We start from the raw sequence: 19,396 nt of genomic DNA on the forward strand, positions 1-19,396 counted from the left end.
GCAACGGATACATTTTTCAAAACAAAAGGTTTGAAAATTTGTTCCAAACAAACGGTCAGAAGAATTGTTTGAATTAAAAAGTACATCTGTTCATTCAATTTGTTAAACTTGTTCCGACTATTCCAACTGTCACTTTGTTGCCTATAAATAGAGATTATATTCCAGCAATCTTTACACTTAGAGACATCCGGAAATCAGTCAAGTTATTGTCTCATTGCTGTCCATTTTTGCTCTAGTACATTTATTCTTCATATTTAGTTTTAGAATAAATTAAAGAGAGTATAGATCACAGGGTTGGTTCGCCGAACAAATTTGTTTGAAGTGCTTCTACAAATTTGTGAAGATCATTGTATCCTGGGAGATAGACACGACTCAACCGTAAGCACCGTAGCGGGGCGAATCTGTCTTAAGGACAGAGTGTCACACACTCGACTTGATCTTTGAATTATTTATTCGGTTCTACAAAATAAAAGCTGTAAGTTTTATTTTATTTTGTTTGGCTTTGTTTCTATTTATTTCATTTATATAGAAGATTGTTATTATTTTGTCTCTCTTACTTTTCTATATTATTTTGTCTTACTGATATTTTATCTGACTGATTTATTCCTTGATAGCTACTAATTCCTTCTGGGTTATTATGAAAATCTTCTGCTTGTTTTAAAATAATCTGGTAATCTCTATTAGCTTTGTTATCACTACTCATAAACTAAGATCTTACAAGTTGTTCTAAAATTTCTAATTTCTGTTTTAGATTATCTTGAATTTGGTTGATTTGTTCTATTTGTTTAGCTAATTGATTTGTCTGACTATGGATTTTTTCAATTAATTGTTTAAATTCTAACTCTATTTGTTTTGAGCTGCTAGTATTTATAGCTGAAATTAAAGTTTCTATTTTTAGCTTTGTGGGAAATTTTTCTAAATTTATATCTGTTCGTTTTTGTAAAATTGAACTACACTGGTCGTGGATATAATCTAATTTTTTATCTTGATCTTTGATTATGCTACGATTATTTCGAAGATGATCTATGGACGAAATAAAAAGATTGCTAATAAAAAAATAGTTAAGTTATTAGGCGCAAAAGGAATAAAAGCATTACCAGTTAAAAATTTAATTCTGAAGATAATGCAACACTAGATTGAAAACTAGGAGATTTTCTAGGACAAAAGAGATTAGCCCCTCAAGATAATTTATTATATCAAACAACAGATGGAAATTATGCAGTAAGATTTATCCAGTATACCTATGTAGCACCAGGAAAGTCTGAAGATGATGAATTCAACAGTATAGATAGGGAAGAAAATCAAGATAATCGTAGTGAAATAAATCAGCTTTATGTAATGATACAGGAAAAAACTATGTCACAAAATAAGATATATAATATTGATGAAATAGATTTAGAAAAATTTACCCTATAAGACATGAATAAGATATTAGATGCTAGATATTATGAATACCTAGCCAGAGGAGATACCCATGACGAAGCAGTGTCATTTTTGGATCAGGAATTTCATACAGAATATGTAGATGATATCATAGAAGATAATATACATCCTAGCAAAATATTTAGAATACCAGAATAATCTAACCTAGAAGATGCTTTTTATATGAATACAGAAAGCACAAGAACTAATAACCCTCAACCAACTGTAGAAGATCCCATAGAACCAATGCATTATGCAGTAGAAGGAAAAAGACCATTAGCCAGTTCAGGACGTAGTCACGTAGATCCAAATAAAAACTATAAGTTTTATGGAAAGCGTAGACAACTAGATATGAGTATACAATTACAGCCAGTCAATAATCAAGGAACCCTTTTAGATTTAGCCAGATTCGACCCTCAGATATGGCAGAAAGTAATAGAAAGATGGGAAAAAGATGCAATAAAAGCATGGATGACCAGTCCCTATGAATCAACTGATATGTGGGAATATATGGAGACACTTCTAGGAGATTCAGCTTATAATATTTATTTAACTTTCAAAGGAAAATATGAAGAAACAATTAAACAGCTCAAAGAGTTAGATAATAACCCGTGGAATTTTACCAATTTTATTAAAGAAATACTTATAGAGTATGATCCTTCTAGAGGAAATGATTCCGCTCAAAGCGTAGCATTAACTGAGCTAGACCAAATAACATTAGGAAGTTGAAAATATATTGTACCTTTTAGTAAAGAAAACTTAGCCATAGCAGCAAGAACTGGAAAAAGTTTTGATAAAGAAATAGGAAATAAATATTTTAGAAAATTACCTGGAGAACTAGGAAGAGAAATAGAAAATAAATAGTCAGTCTATTATGCAGGTTTACCAGCAAAAATAGCCACAGGAGAAATAAAAATAAGAGGAACTTTAGGAATAGGACCTAGAATAGTTTTTACATTTTATAAACTTAGAAAAAAATGTATAGAAGTTAAAATATAGAAAGATTTGAAAAAATAACGTTACGGCTTTTGTTGCAGTGTAATATATACTCCTCAGCAATATGAAGATAAATATAATAGGAAAAAATACAAAAAATATGAAAAATATAGAAAAGAAAAATATTTGAAGAAAAAATATAGAAAACCATGGAAAAAACAAAAATTCATTAAAAAAAGTAGAACTTTTAATAGGACAAATTATAAGAGATTACCCAAAGAAGAAAAAGATAAAAGAAAACAAAAATATGTTAGAAAACCCAACAGTAAAAAGTGCAATTGTTTTATATGTGGAGAACCCAATCATTTTGCAAAAAACTTCCCAAAACGACAAAGGCCTAATACTAATAAACAAATAGAAAGACTTCATATTATAGAAGATTTAGAAGAAGATATAGTTAGCATAAATAACGATGATTCAGAAGTCTATAGCATAGTCAGTGATTATGAATATCAAATAGAAGCCATAAGTTCAGATAGTAATTCAGAAAGTGATACAGATATAGATAATCTTTTAGGACAACTCAACTAGGAAATAGGACTGACTCCTTCCCAAGATACTTTCTTTATGATGGAATGTAATGCAGATACTGAATGTAAGCATAATTTTCAAATAGGACTAGGATTTGATATCACTAGATGCAGCTATTGTAATTGGTTTCCAGCCAAAGATAAGAGAGCTCAATGTTTATTATGCAGTATAACCTATTGTATAGTCTGTCTTGAAAAATTAAACATGACACATAAGATAACATTAGGAAATACCAGAGAAGATCATAGTTTAGAAAGCAGAGAATTACATTTAACAATTAGAGATTTAGAATTACAAGTAAGGAAACTCAAGTTACAAATACACGAGATAGAAACTAAGACTAGGTTTGACATAGAATGTTTAGAACTAGAAAATAGACAGCTTAAACAGCAGCTAGAACAATTTCACAATAAGTACCCTTTAAAAGATAAACTGATTGAAGAACATATGAATTCTTTAGAATTAGTCAACCTAGTTGATTCTCAACCCTTTAGTCAAAATTCTTAAACACAACCAGATAATATATATTTACCATTTAATTACCCGGTTATACCCAAACCAAATTTAGTTGAGATCTCTTGTGTAATCAAATTTGCAGAAAAGACCCTTAGTATAGATGCCATGATAGATACAGGAGCCAGTAAATCATATATTGAACAACAAGTAGTTCCACCGGAATAGAGCATAGCTTTAACAACCCGAGCTTTAGTTAGTATAGCCGATGGCACTAAACAGACATACACATTTGCATCAATGGAGCACAGATTAGTTTTCATCATCTAGGTTCTCAAGATCAGCATATAGACTGGTTCCCTTTACCTCAAGTTTGGATTGGAAATACCCGACAGAATCATCCTTTCATCTTAGGACTTAATTTCATACTTAGTTTACAGGGCGGCATGTTTATCAGCCAACACAACATTAGTTTCTTCAAGCGAACTGTACATACACCCACAGCATATGCCCTTAGCACCATCGCTCATTCATCAGAGTTACGTGCGAAGCATGGTGGTACCCTAGGAGTAGATTCAGTCCTCGCTAGTTTTTTATTTCCTAGTAGAAATATTTTTCCCGAGCTAGCCCAAAAATATATACCTGATGAGATAGCAAATGCTTCTTTAGAAAATTTAGACATAGAAAATTATGAAGATCTAGAAGATTTTGAAGAAAAAGGAGACTATTGGAATTTAGAAGATTTTCAACAAACAGTTAACCTAGAATTAATTTTTGCAAAAATAGAAAGATTAAAGAAAAAAACCAGTGTACAGAAGAACATAAAATGATTTAAATGAAATAATAAGATTAGCCGAAACAATAGAAATTTTAGGAGAACAGTTCATGAAATATTGGGAAAGAAAAAAAAATTTAGCCAGCTTAGATATAAAAAATAAAGATTACAGGATTACCTCAGCACAAATAGATCATATGCCAGCAGATATAAAAGAATTTAGAACATAGATTAAGGAGTTACTAGATTTAGGAGTAATTAGACCTAGTAATAGTCCGCATAGGAGCGCTGTATTTATGATTAGAAATCATGCAGAGATAAAAAGAGGAAAAGCTAGAATGGTTATAAATTATAAAAGATTAAATGACAATACAGAAGATGATAAATACAATATACCAGATAAAGATCAGCTTATAAACAGAATACAGACAGCTAAGATATTTAGCAAATTTGATTGTAAGTCAGGATTTTGGCAGATAAAAATGGAAAAGGAAAGCATATCTTGGACAACCTTTTGTTGCCCACAGGGACATTATGAGTGGCTAGTCATGCCATTTAGACTAAAAAATGCACCTTCCATATTTTAGCGTAAAATGGATAACATATTTAATAAATATAGTTTTATATTGATATACATAGATGACATATTAATATTCAGCCTAGATAAAAATAGTCACATAGATCATTTATATTTAGCATTAGAAAAATTCATAAACAATGGAATAATAATTAGCAAGAAAAAGATGGTATTAAATAAGCCACATATAGAATTTTTAGGAATGGAGTTGGGAGATGGAAAAATTAGGTTACAACCTCATATAGTCAAGAAAATTCTAGAATATCCAGATAAATTAGAAGATACAAAACAACTTCAATCTTTTTTAGGAATCTTAAATTATGCACGAATGTATATTCTTAACCTTAGTAAGATAATAGGACCTCTATACAACATGACCACATCCACAGGATAAAAATATTTTAATCAACAAGATATAGCTCTAGTTAGAAAAATTAAAGACATTTGTAGAAATTTACCAGACCTACAACTTCCTTTAGAATCAGAATATATAGTCGTAGAAACAGACGCAAGTCAATTAGGATGGGGAACAATATTATTAGCTAAACCTAGTAAGTATGATAGTAAAAATAAAGAACACATTTGTAAATATAGTTCTGGAAAATTTTAAAAAAAAAGACATGACAATGACCAGCCTAGATTTTGAAATACTAGGAGTAGTATATGCAATAAATAAATTTAGATTATTTTTGCACAAACATTTTACTATTAGAACAAATTGTGAAGCTATAGTTAGATTTCATAATAAACTTAACAAGCGTAAATTGAGTACTAGAAGATGGGCAAAATTTTTAGACTGTATAGTAGGATAAGGATATAAAGTAGAGTTTGAACATATTAAAGAGAGTGATAATAGGTTAACAGATTAGTTAAGTAGGAAAATTTATTTAGAAAAAGAAAATAACCAGTTTAATTTTTGTGCAGATAATGGAGAACAACAAAACCATGAACTTTGAGGGATTCGCTCTTCCCATTCATGAAGGCAGAAACAAGTTTAGACCATTAACAGGAATAGACCTAGACCCAGTCCAACAGTGTCTTTTAGATAACCTTTGGAATAGCCATAGCCACCCAGCTAAACGCCTGTCAGCCTTAAACACTCTTAGTATATATTTTTCAAAAATCTAAAATAAACATTTGTCTAAAAGTTTTTCTTTCTATGTAGTAGCTAAAGGAACCAAGCCTGGTATTTACCATGACTGGATAGAAGTAGAACCCTTAGTTAAAAATTTTCCCATATCCTAGTTTAAAGGATTTTATGATTTCGAGTCAGCCAGTACTTATGTCCGAAGACAAATAGGAACCAGCTATTTTATCAGTCAGATAGCTAAAGATTACCTGGACACATTAAGCAAGATGAGGTCAACCATTCTTGCTACTAGTGGAGTTCCAGTTAGCCAGATAATTGGAAGCAATAGTTCTGGAAGCAGTAGTTCTGACCCTCAGATAGATTCACAAAATCCCCTCCAGATGTGCAAACATTGTGAAGGCCTTACCAGAAATTTCAAGAAAATTATGGATAAAGGCAAAAAGGTCAGTGAAGAGCCAGACTAGCTCCGAGACGAAGAAAAATAATTGAGAGCGACTATTCGAAACCTAACCAACTAGCTTAAAAAATTAGCTCCAAGAAAAACAACTACCCACTTTCCTAACTTAGAAATCAGACAACTCAACAATGAGGAATTTGACCAATTGAGTGCTAGAATGTATTTCTTCAGACATTCTATCATTCGATCTTTTTGTGAGAAAAGCCAAGAAATAGAAGACCTCAAACCCCATATATACACCTTAGCCGAAGATAACAGAAATAACGAGTTAATCACCATACAGCAGTTTCTTCAAGACCTCTCTATAGCAGGAGTTGATTGCCCTGGCTTAGCCTACCAATGGACCTATACCTATGAAGATGAAGAGCAGCCCTGTTTAGAAGAAGAAAAGTGCAACAAGAGGTCAGAACATTTTGGTAGATGTCAGTGTAACTTAGACTTCAGCATTTGCATTTACCAGATAAATCTAGCTACATTCGAGCCATTGGAAATAGAGATTAGGGGCAAAACGTGTTATCTAATAGCCTCACAATTGTTAGATTACGGCTTTGTCTCCAGAATAATTTTTTCAGATCCATATCAAACAGATAGCTTCGGAAATAAACTAGCTCATGGAATATTTTGTGTAATGGAAGATCATCACCCATATGTAGAAGCAATAATTAATAGCAGATCACCAGAGTGGAAGGGAATATGGTGCAATCCAGCTAAACATAAAATGTATCTCAGAGGAACCTCAACATTCCCAGGATTTCCAGGACTTCTCAATCGAAGACCCTGGCCATGCAGAAGATTTCCACTCAGAGAACAGCTTAATAAATGGAGAAAATTTGCCAACAATCCTCTATTAGCATATAATGAAAATTATGGACGACTAGTCTGTGAAGATAGAAACTAGAAGATATATTGTAACTTAGCCATCTCAGGATATCCCTTCAACAAAGAAACATTTGTCAATAAAGGTTAATATCCCAACTATCAACATAGCGTCTCCCATGAGTCACCAATAATAGATGACCAAGATAGTCAATGGCACGATGAACCAGCCATGGGGGATGGAGATGACTTTTACGACCAACTCTCAACAGCAGACCTATACGATCTCTTAGATAGAATGTATGAATAAAAAATAAAAAAATAAAAATAAATAAAAAAAAGGTGCACTCCACAAATTTTATGATAATTTTTTTAATTTTTATAAATATAAATTAAAAACTAAAAATTAAATGATTTCCAAACATGTCCTGAGCATTTGTCTCTTTTTGAGAGAGGACTTCCACTACTATCATACTACCATTCATTCATAAATAAAGATTAATGTTAATCATTCATTCATTCATAAATAAAGATTAATGTTAATTATTCATAAATAAAGATTAATGTTAAGAATATTAATTTTTTTATTAAATAAATAATTAAATTTCTCATAGGAATAAAATATGAAATGTATACTTTTATGTTTCTGTATCACGTCAAATATTTAACGTCAAATATTTAATTATTTATTTAATAAAAATCTTGAGAGATCTTCGATGGATAAAAGTTCGATATATGGATAAAAGTTAGATATGATTAATTTATATATATCTCTCACATGGATGGGACAACAGAAACAGCCTCATACCGTAGAACACCAACAACATAGCAGATTGAATAAGATGTATCTGAATTTCTCTCTTCTCTTTCTTTTTCCTCTATTCGTCTTCTGTTGCCTCCCTGAAATCATAGCTCACAAAGATGGAGAAGACGCAACAACCAAAACTATGGAGGATTTCTCTGGGTACCCAATTCACGATACCCACTCCCAAAATCCACTATCTTCACTATCAGTGGATACCCAAAGTTTGCAGAAACAGGTATTGATACAAATTTTCTATATCTTTGTCTTTGCTTCTCTCTCTCTCTCTCTCTCTCTCTCTCTCTCTCTCTCTGTGGATTCTTTGAACTGGGTTTTGTCGGAAAGATTGTTTTAGCGATTGAACTATTTGAGTTTGATTGTGATATGGGTTTGGTTGTGCCAATGATTCGTGAACTGGATGTTTTGTTTGGTTTTGGAAATTGATCGAATCCATTTTGTTTTATACGGTATTTTAATTAGTCTACACTTTACTAATACAGGGTGATATTGGAGTCTCTGAAATCTGAATTACTTCATTTTCACACCAATTATTTTTCCATGGATGCTTATGAATGGGTTTTATTGTGATTTCCTTAATGGATTTTTTGAATGGTTCAGTTTTCAATTTGGATAGCATTTTAATTTTGGAAGAATTCCATCATCTTGATTGGTGCTACTAAGAAAATTAAGGTATTTCACCATATTTTTTCTTCTCCAAGTCAAAAACAAAAACAAAAACTTCTTCGATCAGTTTTTTTCAGCTACTTTGGTGATGATAAATCTCAAAATTTTAAACATCGAATTTGTTATGGCTACTATTTTCCACCCAAGATGATGAAATTTTATTTCAAAGTGTTCGGTAAAAAGGAATGGAGCTATTCAAATTCATTGAGATTAAATGGACCTTTAGTGTATGATTTAATATATCAGCGGTGATTTATTAAATTGCTCATTCAGCCCTAACAACATTCAGATTGTCATGAGTCATGACCCGAACCCGCCCCTATGGTTAAGGACATAACCGGCCAGTAATTAAGGGATTACCTACGGCCTCAAACCAAACAAGACATAACTCATTAGAGTAAAGGGGCCAAACGGAAACAAATTTAAAACTTTGTCTATAGAACTGTGCTTACATGGCATAACAAAATCAATTCAAAACATTTTATAATTACTCACACATATACATAGAGTTAATCCATATCTAGGAACTTCAATTATACAGTCAGCCAAACAAAACTCATGTACAAAAGTGATTCAAAGTTTTCGCCGACATAGCAAAAATACAATAAGGGAACAAGAGGGCGAAAACTAGTCTCGTGCGTGAGATATATGAGCTAACTCCTCAAAGCTGTAGTTGCTTCTTACATAAGTCACTGGGGCTGGGTTTGGACATCTCTTTGCTCACCTACATACACATGAATGAGCGTGAGCGAAAACCTGATAAATAACATCAAATAAAAACAGTACGCAAATGAGATTCACATATATCAAACGGCCTTGGGCCCATGTAAAATTCTATTTAGTGTATTATTTTGGTACATTAGGCGATTCAAGCCCGAACATGTCATACGGCCTCTGGCCCACTTCGTTCCTTAGCAAACAGCCTCGAGCCTTATTCATTCATGTATGTTAAACGGCCTTTGGCCCAATCATTCATGTCAAACGGCTTTTGGCCCATTCATTTATGTTCAACGGCCTTTGGCCCATTCATTTATGTCCAACGGCTTTTGGCTCATTCATTCATAGCCAACGGCCTTCGACCATTCATTCATATCCAACGGCCTTTGGCCCACTCATTTATGTCCAACGGCCTTTGGCCCATTCATTCATATCCAATGGCCTTCGGCCCACTCATTCATGTCCAACGGCCTTTGGCCCATTCATTCATATCCAATGGCCTTTGGCCCATTCATTCATGTCCAATGGCCTTTGGCCCAACCATATGACATAGCAAACATTTGTCCACGATTCAAATTAACAAGCTTATAGGAATTGTATGGAAATAAGCAATTGGACAAATAACATACTTCAAATATCTTTATTAAGATATTATTCACAGTGATCTGCTAGAGGATTTGCCTTTGAGCTTGACCCTACACAATACATAACACATATGTGCGTCACAAACGATTCAATCCGTTCTTAATTCATACATTCCTCTTAGGCGTCATTGTTATCCCTTTTTAATTCATTTATAACGCTTAATGCATGCATAAGGGTGCTTAGAGATGGAAGAGAACGGAAAAATGATCACATAACATCTTTTCAAAATTTCAGGAACAGGGCTCCCCGCTCGAGCGTGGGCTTTCCCGCTCGAGCGGGCCCATTAGGTCTGCAAAAGTACTGGTTGTCTCATTTTTACACTCGAGCGTGAATTCAAGCGATCGAGCTGAAAGTCAAACTACATGGCTCCCCGCTCGAGCGTGAATCTCCCCGCTAGAGCGGACATCCACGTCTACAAAAAGTTCTGGAAGCTCGTATTTCACGTTCGAGCGGCGCTTTCCCCACTCGAGCGGACATGCTAAATTCTGGGTTTTCTAGAACTGTTCTTCAAGTGCAACCTTGATATTCAAAGGCCCAACTTTAATGTTTTTTGTCCAAAAACGTGGAAACACGATGTATAGCATAAGGATGTATGCAATATGAGGTTAATTATTCAAAATCATGGTCAAATCCTCAAAATATTTCTTCATTTCTTTTGTATAGTCAAAACTCATGCATGCAAATCTCATATAAGCTTCATATCTCCATTAATCAAACATGCATGTCAATTTTTGAATTTACTTCTATTTCAAATGTTACAAATGACATTCAGTATTATGAAACCCATGAAAATTATGCATGCATGTGAAGATTGGTGCCCAATTCTCCATGTTCAACATCATTTATGTTAGCTTATGCAAATTTCATGACAATTCATGGTGATTCATAGAAATTTCATGCATGCATGCGCATTCTAATTTTATATTCAACTCAATCTTTGCCTTGAACTACCATACCACTTGAATTCACAATATTACATACTCAACTCATGAATTAAGAGTTGATTACTCACCTAGGAGCTCCAATTCTTCCAATTATAACTAATTCTTGAGCTAATCCCCTTAGTTTCTTGAATTCTCTAGCAATTCTTCAATGTTGGCCCTCTCTCTCTCACTAAATTCAGCCCTCTCTCTCTCTCTAGAGAGCTAATCTCAGCCAAAATGAGTGAAATGGCTCAAAATTAAGTGAATGTGAGTGTAATGCCCCTTTTTATAGTCTCCCACTTAATCAAATTGATTAAGGTTGATAATAGCGCCCTAATTAATCATTCTGAATCTAATTATTTTGATCCGAATCAATTTTCAATTAAATTTCACCATAGGCTCTAAAAATTATGCCAATCACAATGGCGTAGTCAATTTCGGCTTTTGTGGCCGATAAGGCCTTAAATTTTCAATTTATAACAGTAAGTTGAACAGATATTCCTACGGTGAACAGATAGAAATTCAAAACCACATATATTCATATAAATGGCACACAAAATCATATTAAACACATAATCACAATCGTAATTAAGATTAATTAGCATAATACGGAACAGGGTTATCACACAGATGCCCCTTGCCATGGTAACCTAGCAGTTATGTTCTTATGCAATGGCGTATGCTACAAGAACTACCTGTGCTTGTGTTGTTGTTTTGTTTATTGTTACAAGCTGATTTTCTAATCTGTTTTAATATTATAGATTGATGAGCTGTCAACATTCTCGGATACACCTGCTCCATCAGTGACAAGGATCCTGTACAGTGAGAAGGATGTATTGGCGAGGAGGTATTCGGAAGGAATTATCTGTTTTGTGTACTGTCACCTGATTATATGCCTATGATGATGATTGGGAAAATAAAAGGCAAAAAACAGTACTCTGAGAGAGAGAGAGAGAGAGAGAGAGAGAGAGAGAGAGAGAGAGAGAGAGAGAGAGAGAGAGAGAGAGAGAGAGAGAGAGAGAGAGAGAGAGAGAGAGAGAGAGAGAGTGATTTGCTTTTGTTGAGCGATTTTCTTTTCTTTTTTTTCTTTTTTTCATTTAAAAAAAGAAGAAGGATGGGACTGGAGAGAAGGATTGGTATAGCTAACATTGTGGGATTTTTGGCCTTGTCATATTACCTTAGTTTTAATTTCTTAGGGCCCTCTGCAATTTCTTTGGTGTATTCTACCCAATTGCTTACAATATTTATGAGGTTTATTGTTATTAATTTCATACATGCATGGATTTCCAACAAACATTGGTCATGTTGAATTACACATGATCTATTCAATCACGATATTTTGTGCCATTATGTTGCTTAGCCATGAACTTTTGGTCATTCTTTGGTCATATTTGATTGCAGGTATATCAAAAACATAATGGGACTTGCTGGTCTCTCTGTTAGAGAGGATGTTGTTGGTAATGTATTTGGTCGATGGTGAGTTCATCTCTTAATATTTTGTTTCTTGTTGGATGGCTGAGATTTTATAGGGTTGTTTTCAGTGATAATATATGATATGAATTTATTCTATTGTATCATTTGCTAGAAAATGTCATCTTATATGTTTGCTCTTTATTTATTTTGATGATGCCTTTTGTTTTGTTTATTTATTGTGTAATACTTTTCTTGCGTGTGATTATGTTTCAAAGTGTGTGTAGGGGTTCGGGAAGGTTGCCAGAAAATTTGAATGTTGCCGGAAAACTTGCCGGAAGCTTCGAATGCTCACCGGAAAATTCGAAGGCTTGCTGGAAAATTCGAAGATCTGCTGGAAAATTTGAAAATCTTTAAAGATGGTCGGAAAATCCAAATTATCTAGAAATGTGTAGAGAGGCTTAGATTCTTCAACGGTTGCAACTAGAAACATAATAGGAAAGAGATAATGGAGATAAAAGATTGGGTGAAGATGAAGACAAAGTAGTTAAAGAGAGAATAATAGTAAGGCTCTCTCATGGATTTTCCACTTTCACTGTTAATGAAAATAATGGAGTAGGGAAATTAGTTCTCTTCCCAGAATAATCTCTCCAAAAATCAATCTCCTTGTAAAGTTATGAGTAGGTTCTATTTATAGGCACCTCATGATGTAAGATGGGTTCTATTTATAGGCACCTCATGATGTAGGATGGAGTCTATGTGCAAGGCACATGAGGAATATTCTCTCTCACCACTTTGTCCGAGAAGATGACCTTTTAAAGAATGAGAAAAATTCCAAAGAGGAGATCAACCTCTCGGCGAATCCTCCTTCTTAGCCACGCCTAACCAATGATTTCCAATCATTCCAAAGGGTTAGGGGTAGTCCCAGAGGACGCCTTGCCATAGAAGGGTCATGGATAGTTCAAAAGAACGCCCTGTTATGAATATTGCCGAGTCAAAAACCCTTTAGATCGTGCCACCTTGACTCAGGTATAGGCTAGTTTAACCGAAAAGTGAATTTATCTCCACTCGCCGTCCTCGGGATTGAGTCCTTTGTTTGGATTCCGTCATGCCCATGGTTCTGGTGTATCGATCCCAGAAAACTCCAAGCCCGCAAGTATTTTGGGACTCATTAACGGAGCGACTTCTAGATTGCGTTTGAATCCAGTCAAAACCAATGCATCAGATCTCTAGGTTTACTTAGAACCTTTTCGAGTCCAAGCTAAATAAGCCTCTGGGTTTGTGGATTTGAACCTTTTCAAGACAAAGCAATTACCTCAGAGAATGGATCTCCTCTGAGGGTTTCACCTCTTCCGAGAATGATCTCTTTCTTCAAGAGTGTGCACCGATTAATTCTCTCGGATGCCCGTATGATCTAGCCCCCCTCGGATGTTCTTGTTGAGCTCTCTTTAGAGATATATGCTTGGTGGGTCCTCTTCAGCCCAATTTGTTGACTTCCTTGTGGGCTCATTCAATAGAATTCATTTGGGCCCATGTGACAATAATTTCTCCAGACCCATTCACTTTGCTTGGTTTTGATTTTTAGAAAATACTTTTCAGAAAATTATACAATTTTATTTTTTGTATTTTTTTGTTTTCACTGAATTTTTTTAATATTTTAAGCAATTTTTTTAATTTTTAGACGCACCTAATATAAATATACTTAAAAAGTATAATATTTGTGATATTTTTTTTAAAAAAAATTCACTAAATACCAAAAATACAAAAAATAAAAATAAAAATTCAGTATATTTTTTGTATTTTTGTATATTTATTAATTTTTTACAAATATTTTACTATTTAAATACATCTAAGTAAGGTGCATCTAAAAAAAAAAAAAAAATTGCTTAAAATTTTAAAAATATTCACTAAAAAAAAATATGAAAAACAAAAAACTCAATTTTCAAAAAATTGAAAACCAAACACACTGATTAATTTTGGATTTTTCCGACTGGGGTTTGATTGGTCCCAATTAATTTAATGGGCTCAAGTTAATCGAAGGATGATATGTTGTGTCATTGATTATCTTCTATTTGTTATTTTATATTGTACATGACTGCATTTTTAAGATTTTTATCCTTATTGATTAGTTCTTTGAAATCTGAAGTTTCTCAATCCCGAATCTTTAGATTCTGTATATATTTCATGCAGTTTTGAGTCAACAGATAACTTTTTCCATTCTGTTTGAGTCACTTTAATACTTCGAACATTTTAAACTTTTTCTTCATTTTGTTGTGCTGATTTTATCTGAACTTATTTATTAGTGCTCAACCCCTTTTGTCTTATCTGCTTCTATGCAGGGAGGGCTATGAACCAGAGCTAGCTGCAGTTGCAACAGGTTCTCATATTGATGCAATTCCTTATTCTGGGAAGTATGATGGAGTTGTTGGTGTTTTGGGTGCAATAGAAGCCATCAATGTATTGAAAAGGTTTGCAAGTAGTCTTACTGTTGTAAAACATGTTGTTTGAAATAGAAGAACTAACCTAGCATCCAAGCGAATAACCTGAAGTCCACTGGTAATTTTGTCAACATAGTCATTGGAGGATCTTCATAACTATCCATTCTGTATGTCTTACATTCTTTTAAGCACTCAATGACGTAAAACTAAAATATAAAAAAAAAAAAAAAACATTAGAATTTTGTCTTTTACACACCGGTTAAAAACTGGTACATACAGGGTTATTTAATTCTTTACAAACAAGAACCATAAAAGAAAACCGTGGTATCTATATAATCTGTGTAGTTGGATTGAGGATATCAAGATGCACATTGGCTATATGAGAAATTATAAATTAGGAGATCAAAGGTTGCGTTTGGTACAGCTTCAGAATTATGATTTGAGAATAGAGTTATATTTTGAGTTTGTGAGTTTTGAAATTATGATTTGAGTGTGGAAAATTTGTTTGGTTATGAGTTTTGAAAAGAGTTTTGAATTGAGTTTGAATTCAGTGATATGACATATGATATTTAATTCAAAAATTTACAACTCATAACCAAAAACACTACCCAAAATTCTTTTCAAAGCTCATAAAAAATTTTAAAAAAATTCCAAAAATATTTTTTATTTAAAATATAAAAATGACAGGTGCAAAAAAAAACACGAACACTGCTCCGGTCAACCGGGGGACTCCCGGGAGGATGACTGGGTAGACGTGTTTTCAAAGTGAGTGCGGAATCAATTTTTGAAACCTGTAAACAAACACCACGTGCAAACCAAGAGGTGGAATTAAAGTTCCAAAGCTCTACCAAACGGAGCCGAAGTCTTTCTAATAACATTCTGTTAAGGCTTTGTATCAATAAGGGACAAGATGGTATTTTTCCTTTTTCTTTTCTCTATATGTGCAACCAGTGATTTCACTAGTAATAAGCAGTAATCTGATTTGCAAGGAAGCTGTTATTAGGACAGGGGAAAAGCCAAGAAATAACATGGGTTCCGGTGAATGAGAAAGCACATAGCCTGCATGATCAGAAAGGGGATATAGCCCTTGATATAGCTGATGTTGAGAAGGGTTTGGTAGCCAATTTTACATAGGCAGGCCTTTAGAATTTGTTCAGTCGATGGTTCTTCAGATGGCCACAATATACTTTTCTACTTCAGAATTTTTAATCAAATTCTATGTGAGAAAAGAATCTGCTTTTGCATTCTTCTAAATGTTTCTTTTGGATCATATTGCTGCTTATATTATGCCAATTGGGCTTTTCACAGGTTTGGATTTAAGCCTAAAAGATCATTGGAAGTGATCATGTTCACCTCAGAGGAGCCTACACGTTTTGGGATCGGCTGCTTGGGAAGGTTAGACATCTCATAGTTGCAATATAATCACTTACTATGAACATATACTAGTTATTGTGGTTAATTTCTTGTGTATTTCTCTCCAGACTTGCTCTTTCTGATTTCAAAATTGAATTTGCTTTTTTCGCTTTATTTTATTTCAGCTGATTATGTCTTGCAAAGGATGCACGGACAAATTTTAAGTCTATATCTTGAAGGTTCTCACAGTTTTTATCTGAAATATTGCAGCCGCTTGATGGCAGGAAATGAGGAACTTGAAAAGGCTCTCAAGCAAACAGTTGATAATCAAAATACATCCTTTCTTGATGCTGCAATGTCTGCTGGTTATGCAAAAGGTGGAGAGGACTTGTCCAGTGTTTTTGTAAAGAAAGGAAGTTACTTTGCTTTTGTGGAGTTGCATATAGAGCAAGGTCCTATTCTCGAGGAAGAAGGTAGGCTGCTGTTTCAATTATGTTATTACTTGTTTACTAACAATTTTTGAAGAACTTACCACTAATTTTTTCTTTTATTGCTTGTTCTTTGTGGTTCATTTTTCAATCCAGGTATTTCAATCGGTGTTGTGACTGCAATTGCTGCTCCAGCAAGCATCAAGGTGAATTTTGAAGGCAATGGAGGCCATGCAGGGGCTGTTTTGATGCCAAATAGGTGACTATTCCTAGTAGCACAAGTTGCGTTATATCAATTTATTCCTCATATCTTCTTAAAAAATTATATGTAATTTGATTATGCACTTTCAGTGTGTGCAACATACTTATTTGAGGTCCTTTCTTTCAATTTATTTATTTTTTTTGAAATTTCTTTGCTTTTTCCTTGAGGTTGTTTACATACATGGCTCTCATTCAGATTTGCTGACATTTTGCCTTCCTTCTTTATAAGTAGATTTCCTTACATTGGAAGTGATTATTTTTGTACTCTCTCTCTCTATTTCTCTCCATAGCCCACAGTTATGTAAATCTCTTTGAGCAGGCATGATGCGGGACTGGCTGCTGCAGAGTTGGCACTAGCTGTGGAGAAACATGTGCTAGAATCTGGATCAATTGATACTGTTGGTACAGTTGGTAAGCCAGTTTTTTTCCTCGTATCCACATGTATTCTTAGTGTCCATGGAAAACTCCATTTTGTTTGAAACCAATATAATTAATCATATCCTTTTTGCCTTTTTACCTTCATTCTCTTTTTTACTACATACAAAACATTCTCTTGTAAGGCATTCTGGAGCTGCATCCCGGGGCAGTCAACAGCATACCAAGCAAGTCGCGCCTGGAAATAGGTATGCTGCTATTTTTTAATAAAAATTTCAAGTAGAATTTTAGTTTGTAATATATTTTTTCTGGGACTCTTTTGTTCCGAGTTTTTCTGTAATTTGTTCTGTGGGTTGCAGATACACGAGACATTGATGAAAATCGAAGAAACAATGTGATTGAGAAAATCCATCAATCTGCTTTATCTATAGCCAAAAAGCGTGGCGTCAAGCTTTCAGACTTTAAAATTGTTAATCAGGATCCACCAGCCCTTTCGGATGAATCAATAATTGAGGCGATGGAAGCTGCATCAAAGGAGCTAAACTTGTCTCATAAGTTGATGATAAGCAGAGCTTACCATGATTCCCTATTCATGGCCAGGTAATAAACGGAGAGAACTGTCTGTACGTCAAACCTCTGAAAATTCAGCTCTTTTCTACATATCGCTTGCAGGTACATTAAACTGGGAATTCGTAGAAACCTCCAGTTTCATCTAGGTTTCAAACATAAAAAGTTACTCAAAACCCCCAAGAACAAATAAATAATAAAAAGGAAATTTTATTGACATAATCTGCATTGTAAAAACCAATAGATGGAAGAAAATTAAGAAAAGAATGAAGCATTCTAGTGGTCCACGGTCAACCAATATGATCATGAACTTGAACAGCTTTGGACCTAATTTTCTATTTCGATGAGCCATCATCAAGAGGTGGTCCTGCACTACAAGACTTTCACGTTGTAAATTTGCTGAAGATTCTATGCTCAGTGAATGAGACTGTATTACTGAGTCTATGGAAAAGATTCCTACAGAAAAAGTTGGATTTTTTTTCCTCCTTCCCCAAGATTTTGGTCTTTGGTTTTGAAATTTCAATTTAAGTTGCACTTAGTGTACTATTGTTGTGATTATTGTATCAAAGAAGATTTATTAATATTGATAAATGCTTTAGCATATATCAGTTTTCTTAATTAAATATCAGCTGTTGATCATGCAATTTCACATCCTTGCAGAATAACGCCAATGGGAATGATCTTCATTCCATGTTACAAAGGTACGTACAAGTCATCTCTCTCTCTCTCTCTCTCTCTCTCTCTCTCTCTCTCTTCCTTTTTATTTCTGTGAATCGGATGGTTATTTTTCTGTCATTTTTTCTTTTCAACTTTAACTGAAACATATTTGAATTCGTTGCCAGATTGTATCTGTGCATATATGGAAATTAATCATGCTAGCCATAGAGATTCACACTGAAATCATAGATAACAATGTGAAATCATATTTAATTGGCAGCAACTTCACAAAGTTTGGGATTCAAACACAAACTAAATCAACATTTTTACATCTGATTTTGCAGGATACAGCCATAAGCCGGAAGAATTTTCCTCCATCGAGGATATAGCAAACGGAGTTCAGGTTTTAGCCCTAACCCTTGCCAAGTTATCCCTGTACTGATTACGCCTCAACCATTACAACTTTGTCAAGCTCTGTTTCTTTCAGTTTTAGAGGGTTTGTGTGGGTTCTGCATTCGATTCTACCTGTTGAATGATAACAACATGTATGAGAATTAGCAGTAGAGGATAATATGTTTTCAACTTCTTGTGTTTGATGATATCAAACTCATTTGTATAGCAGTCAACTGTTGTATTTTCACAGTTATGATAAACATGGACTTCGGTTCACCATCATTCAAGCACACAGGTACATGATTCCAAATACAGAATATCAGGTTATGCGAATGACGTGTACATGAAACAAGAAGATATCAGATCAACTTTAGTTGGGCTCAACCGCATTCAACCTTTGAAACATTAGATTCCAAACCAAGAGTTTGGGAAATTTTTTGAATCAGAACAAATGATGTTGACAAGTCTTTTTTATTTTATTTTATTTAGTAGTAATTATTTTTAAAAAACTCATAGGGGCCCAACTAGAGCAACTGATGATCTCACAAGATTTGAACTTTGTTCAATATATTTTTGAATGACCCAAGGCTAAAATTTGCCAATGTAAATTGAATTTGATTCGAGTT

General features: G+C 33.9%; 1 protein-coding gene across 2 annotated transcripts; it reads left to right on the forward strand.

Moving 5' to 3' along the window:
* Nucleotides 1-7,835: 7,835 nt before the first annotated feature.
* Nucleotides 7,836-19,060, forward strand: UAH (ureidoglycolate amidohydrolase). Of its 2 annotated transcripts, XM_028207285.2 has the most exons (12): nucleotides 7,872-8,157; nucleotides 11,650-11,735; nucleotides 12,290-12,364; nucleotides 14,638-14,766; nucleotides 16,045-16,131; nucleotides 16,360-16,562; nucleotides 16,674-16,776; nucleotides 17,098-17,189; nucleotides 17,339-17,401; nucleotides 17,513-17,753; nucleotides 18,381-18,421; nucleotides 18,722-19,060. In XM_028207285.2, the coding sequence occupies exons 1-12, from the start codon at nucleotides 7,900-7,902 to the stop codon at nucleotides 18,817-18,819; spliced, it is 1,476 nt and encodes a 491-aa protein (XP_028063086.2). In that variant the 5' UTR covers nucleotides 7,872-7,899; the 3' UTR covers nucleotides 18,820-19,060. The 2 variants fall into 2 exon arrangements, with proteins under 2 accessions (XP_028063087.2, XP_028063086.2); XM_028207286.2 differs by lacking the exon at nucleotides 11,650-11,735 and having other exon boundaries at nucleotides 7,836-8,157.
* Nucleotides 19,061-19,396: the final 336 nt, after the last annotated feature.

Source organism: Camellia sinensis, chromosome 6 (genome assembly GCF_055761805.1).
Source record: "Camellia sinensis isolate YWXY chromosome 6, ASM5576180v1, whole genome shotgun sequence".
In the NCBI taxonomy this organism is placed as follows: domain Eukaryota; kingdom Viridiplantae; phylum Streptophyta; class Magnoliopsida; order Ericales; family Theaceae; genus Camellia; species Camellia sinensis.

Excerpts from the sequence above, each read along its gene's own strand:
- UAH (XM_028207285.2), top strand. The coding sequence starts at position 7,900 with ATGGGACAACAGAAACAGCCTCATACCGTAGAACACCAACAACATAGC. Across the intron at positions 14,767-16,044 it reads GCCATCAATGTATTGAAAAG|GTTTGGATTTAAGCCTAAAA; the intron begins GTTTGCAAGTAG and ends GGCTTTTCACAG. Across the intron at positions 16,563-16,673 it reads TCCTATTCTCGAGGAAGAAG|GTATTTCAATCGGTGTTGTG; the intron begins GTAGGCTGCTGT and ends TTTTCAATCCAG.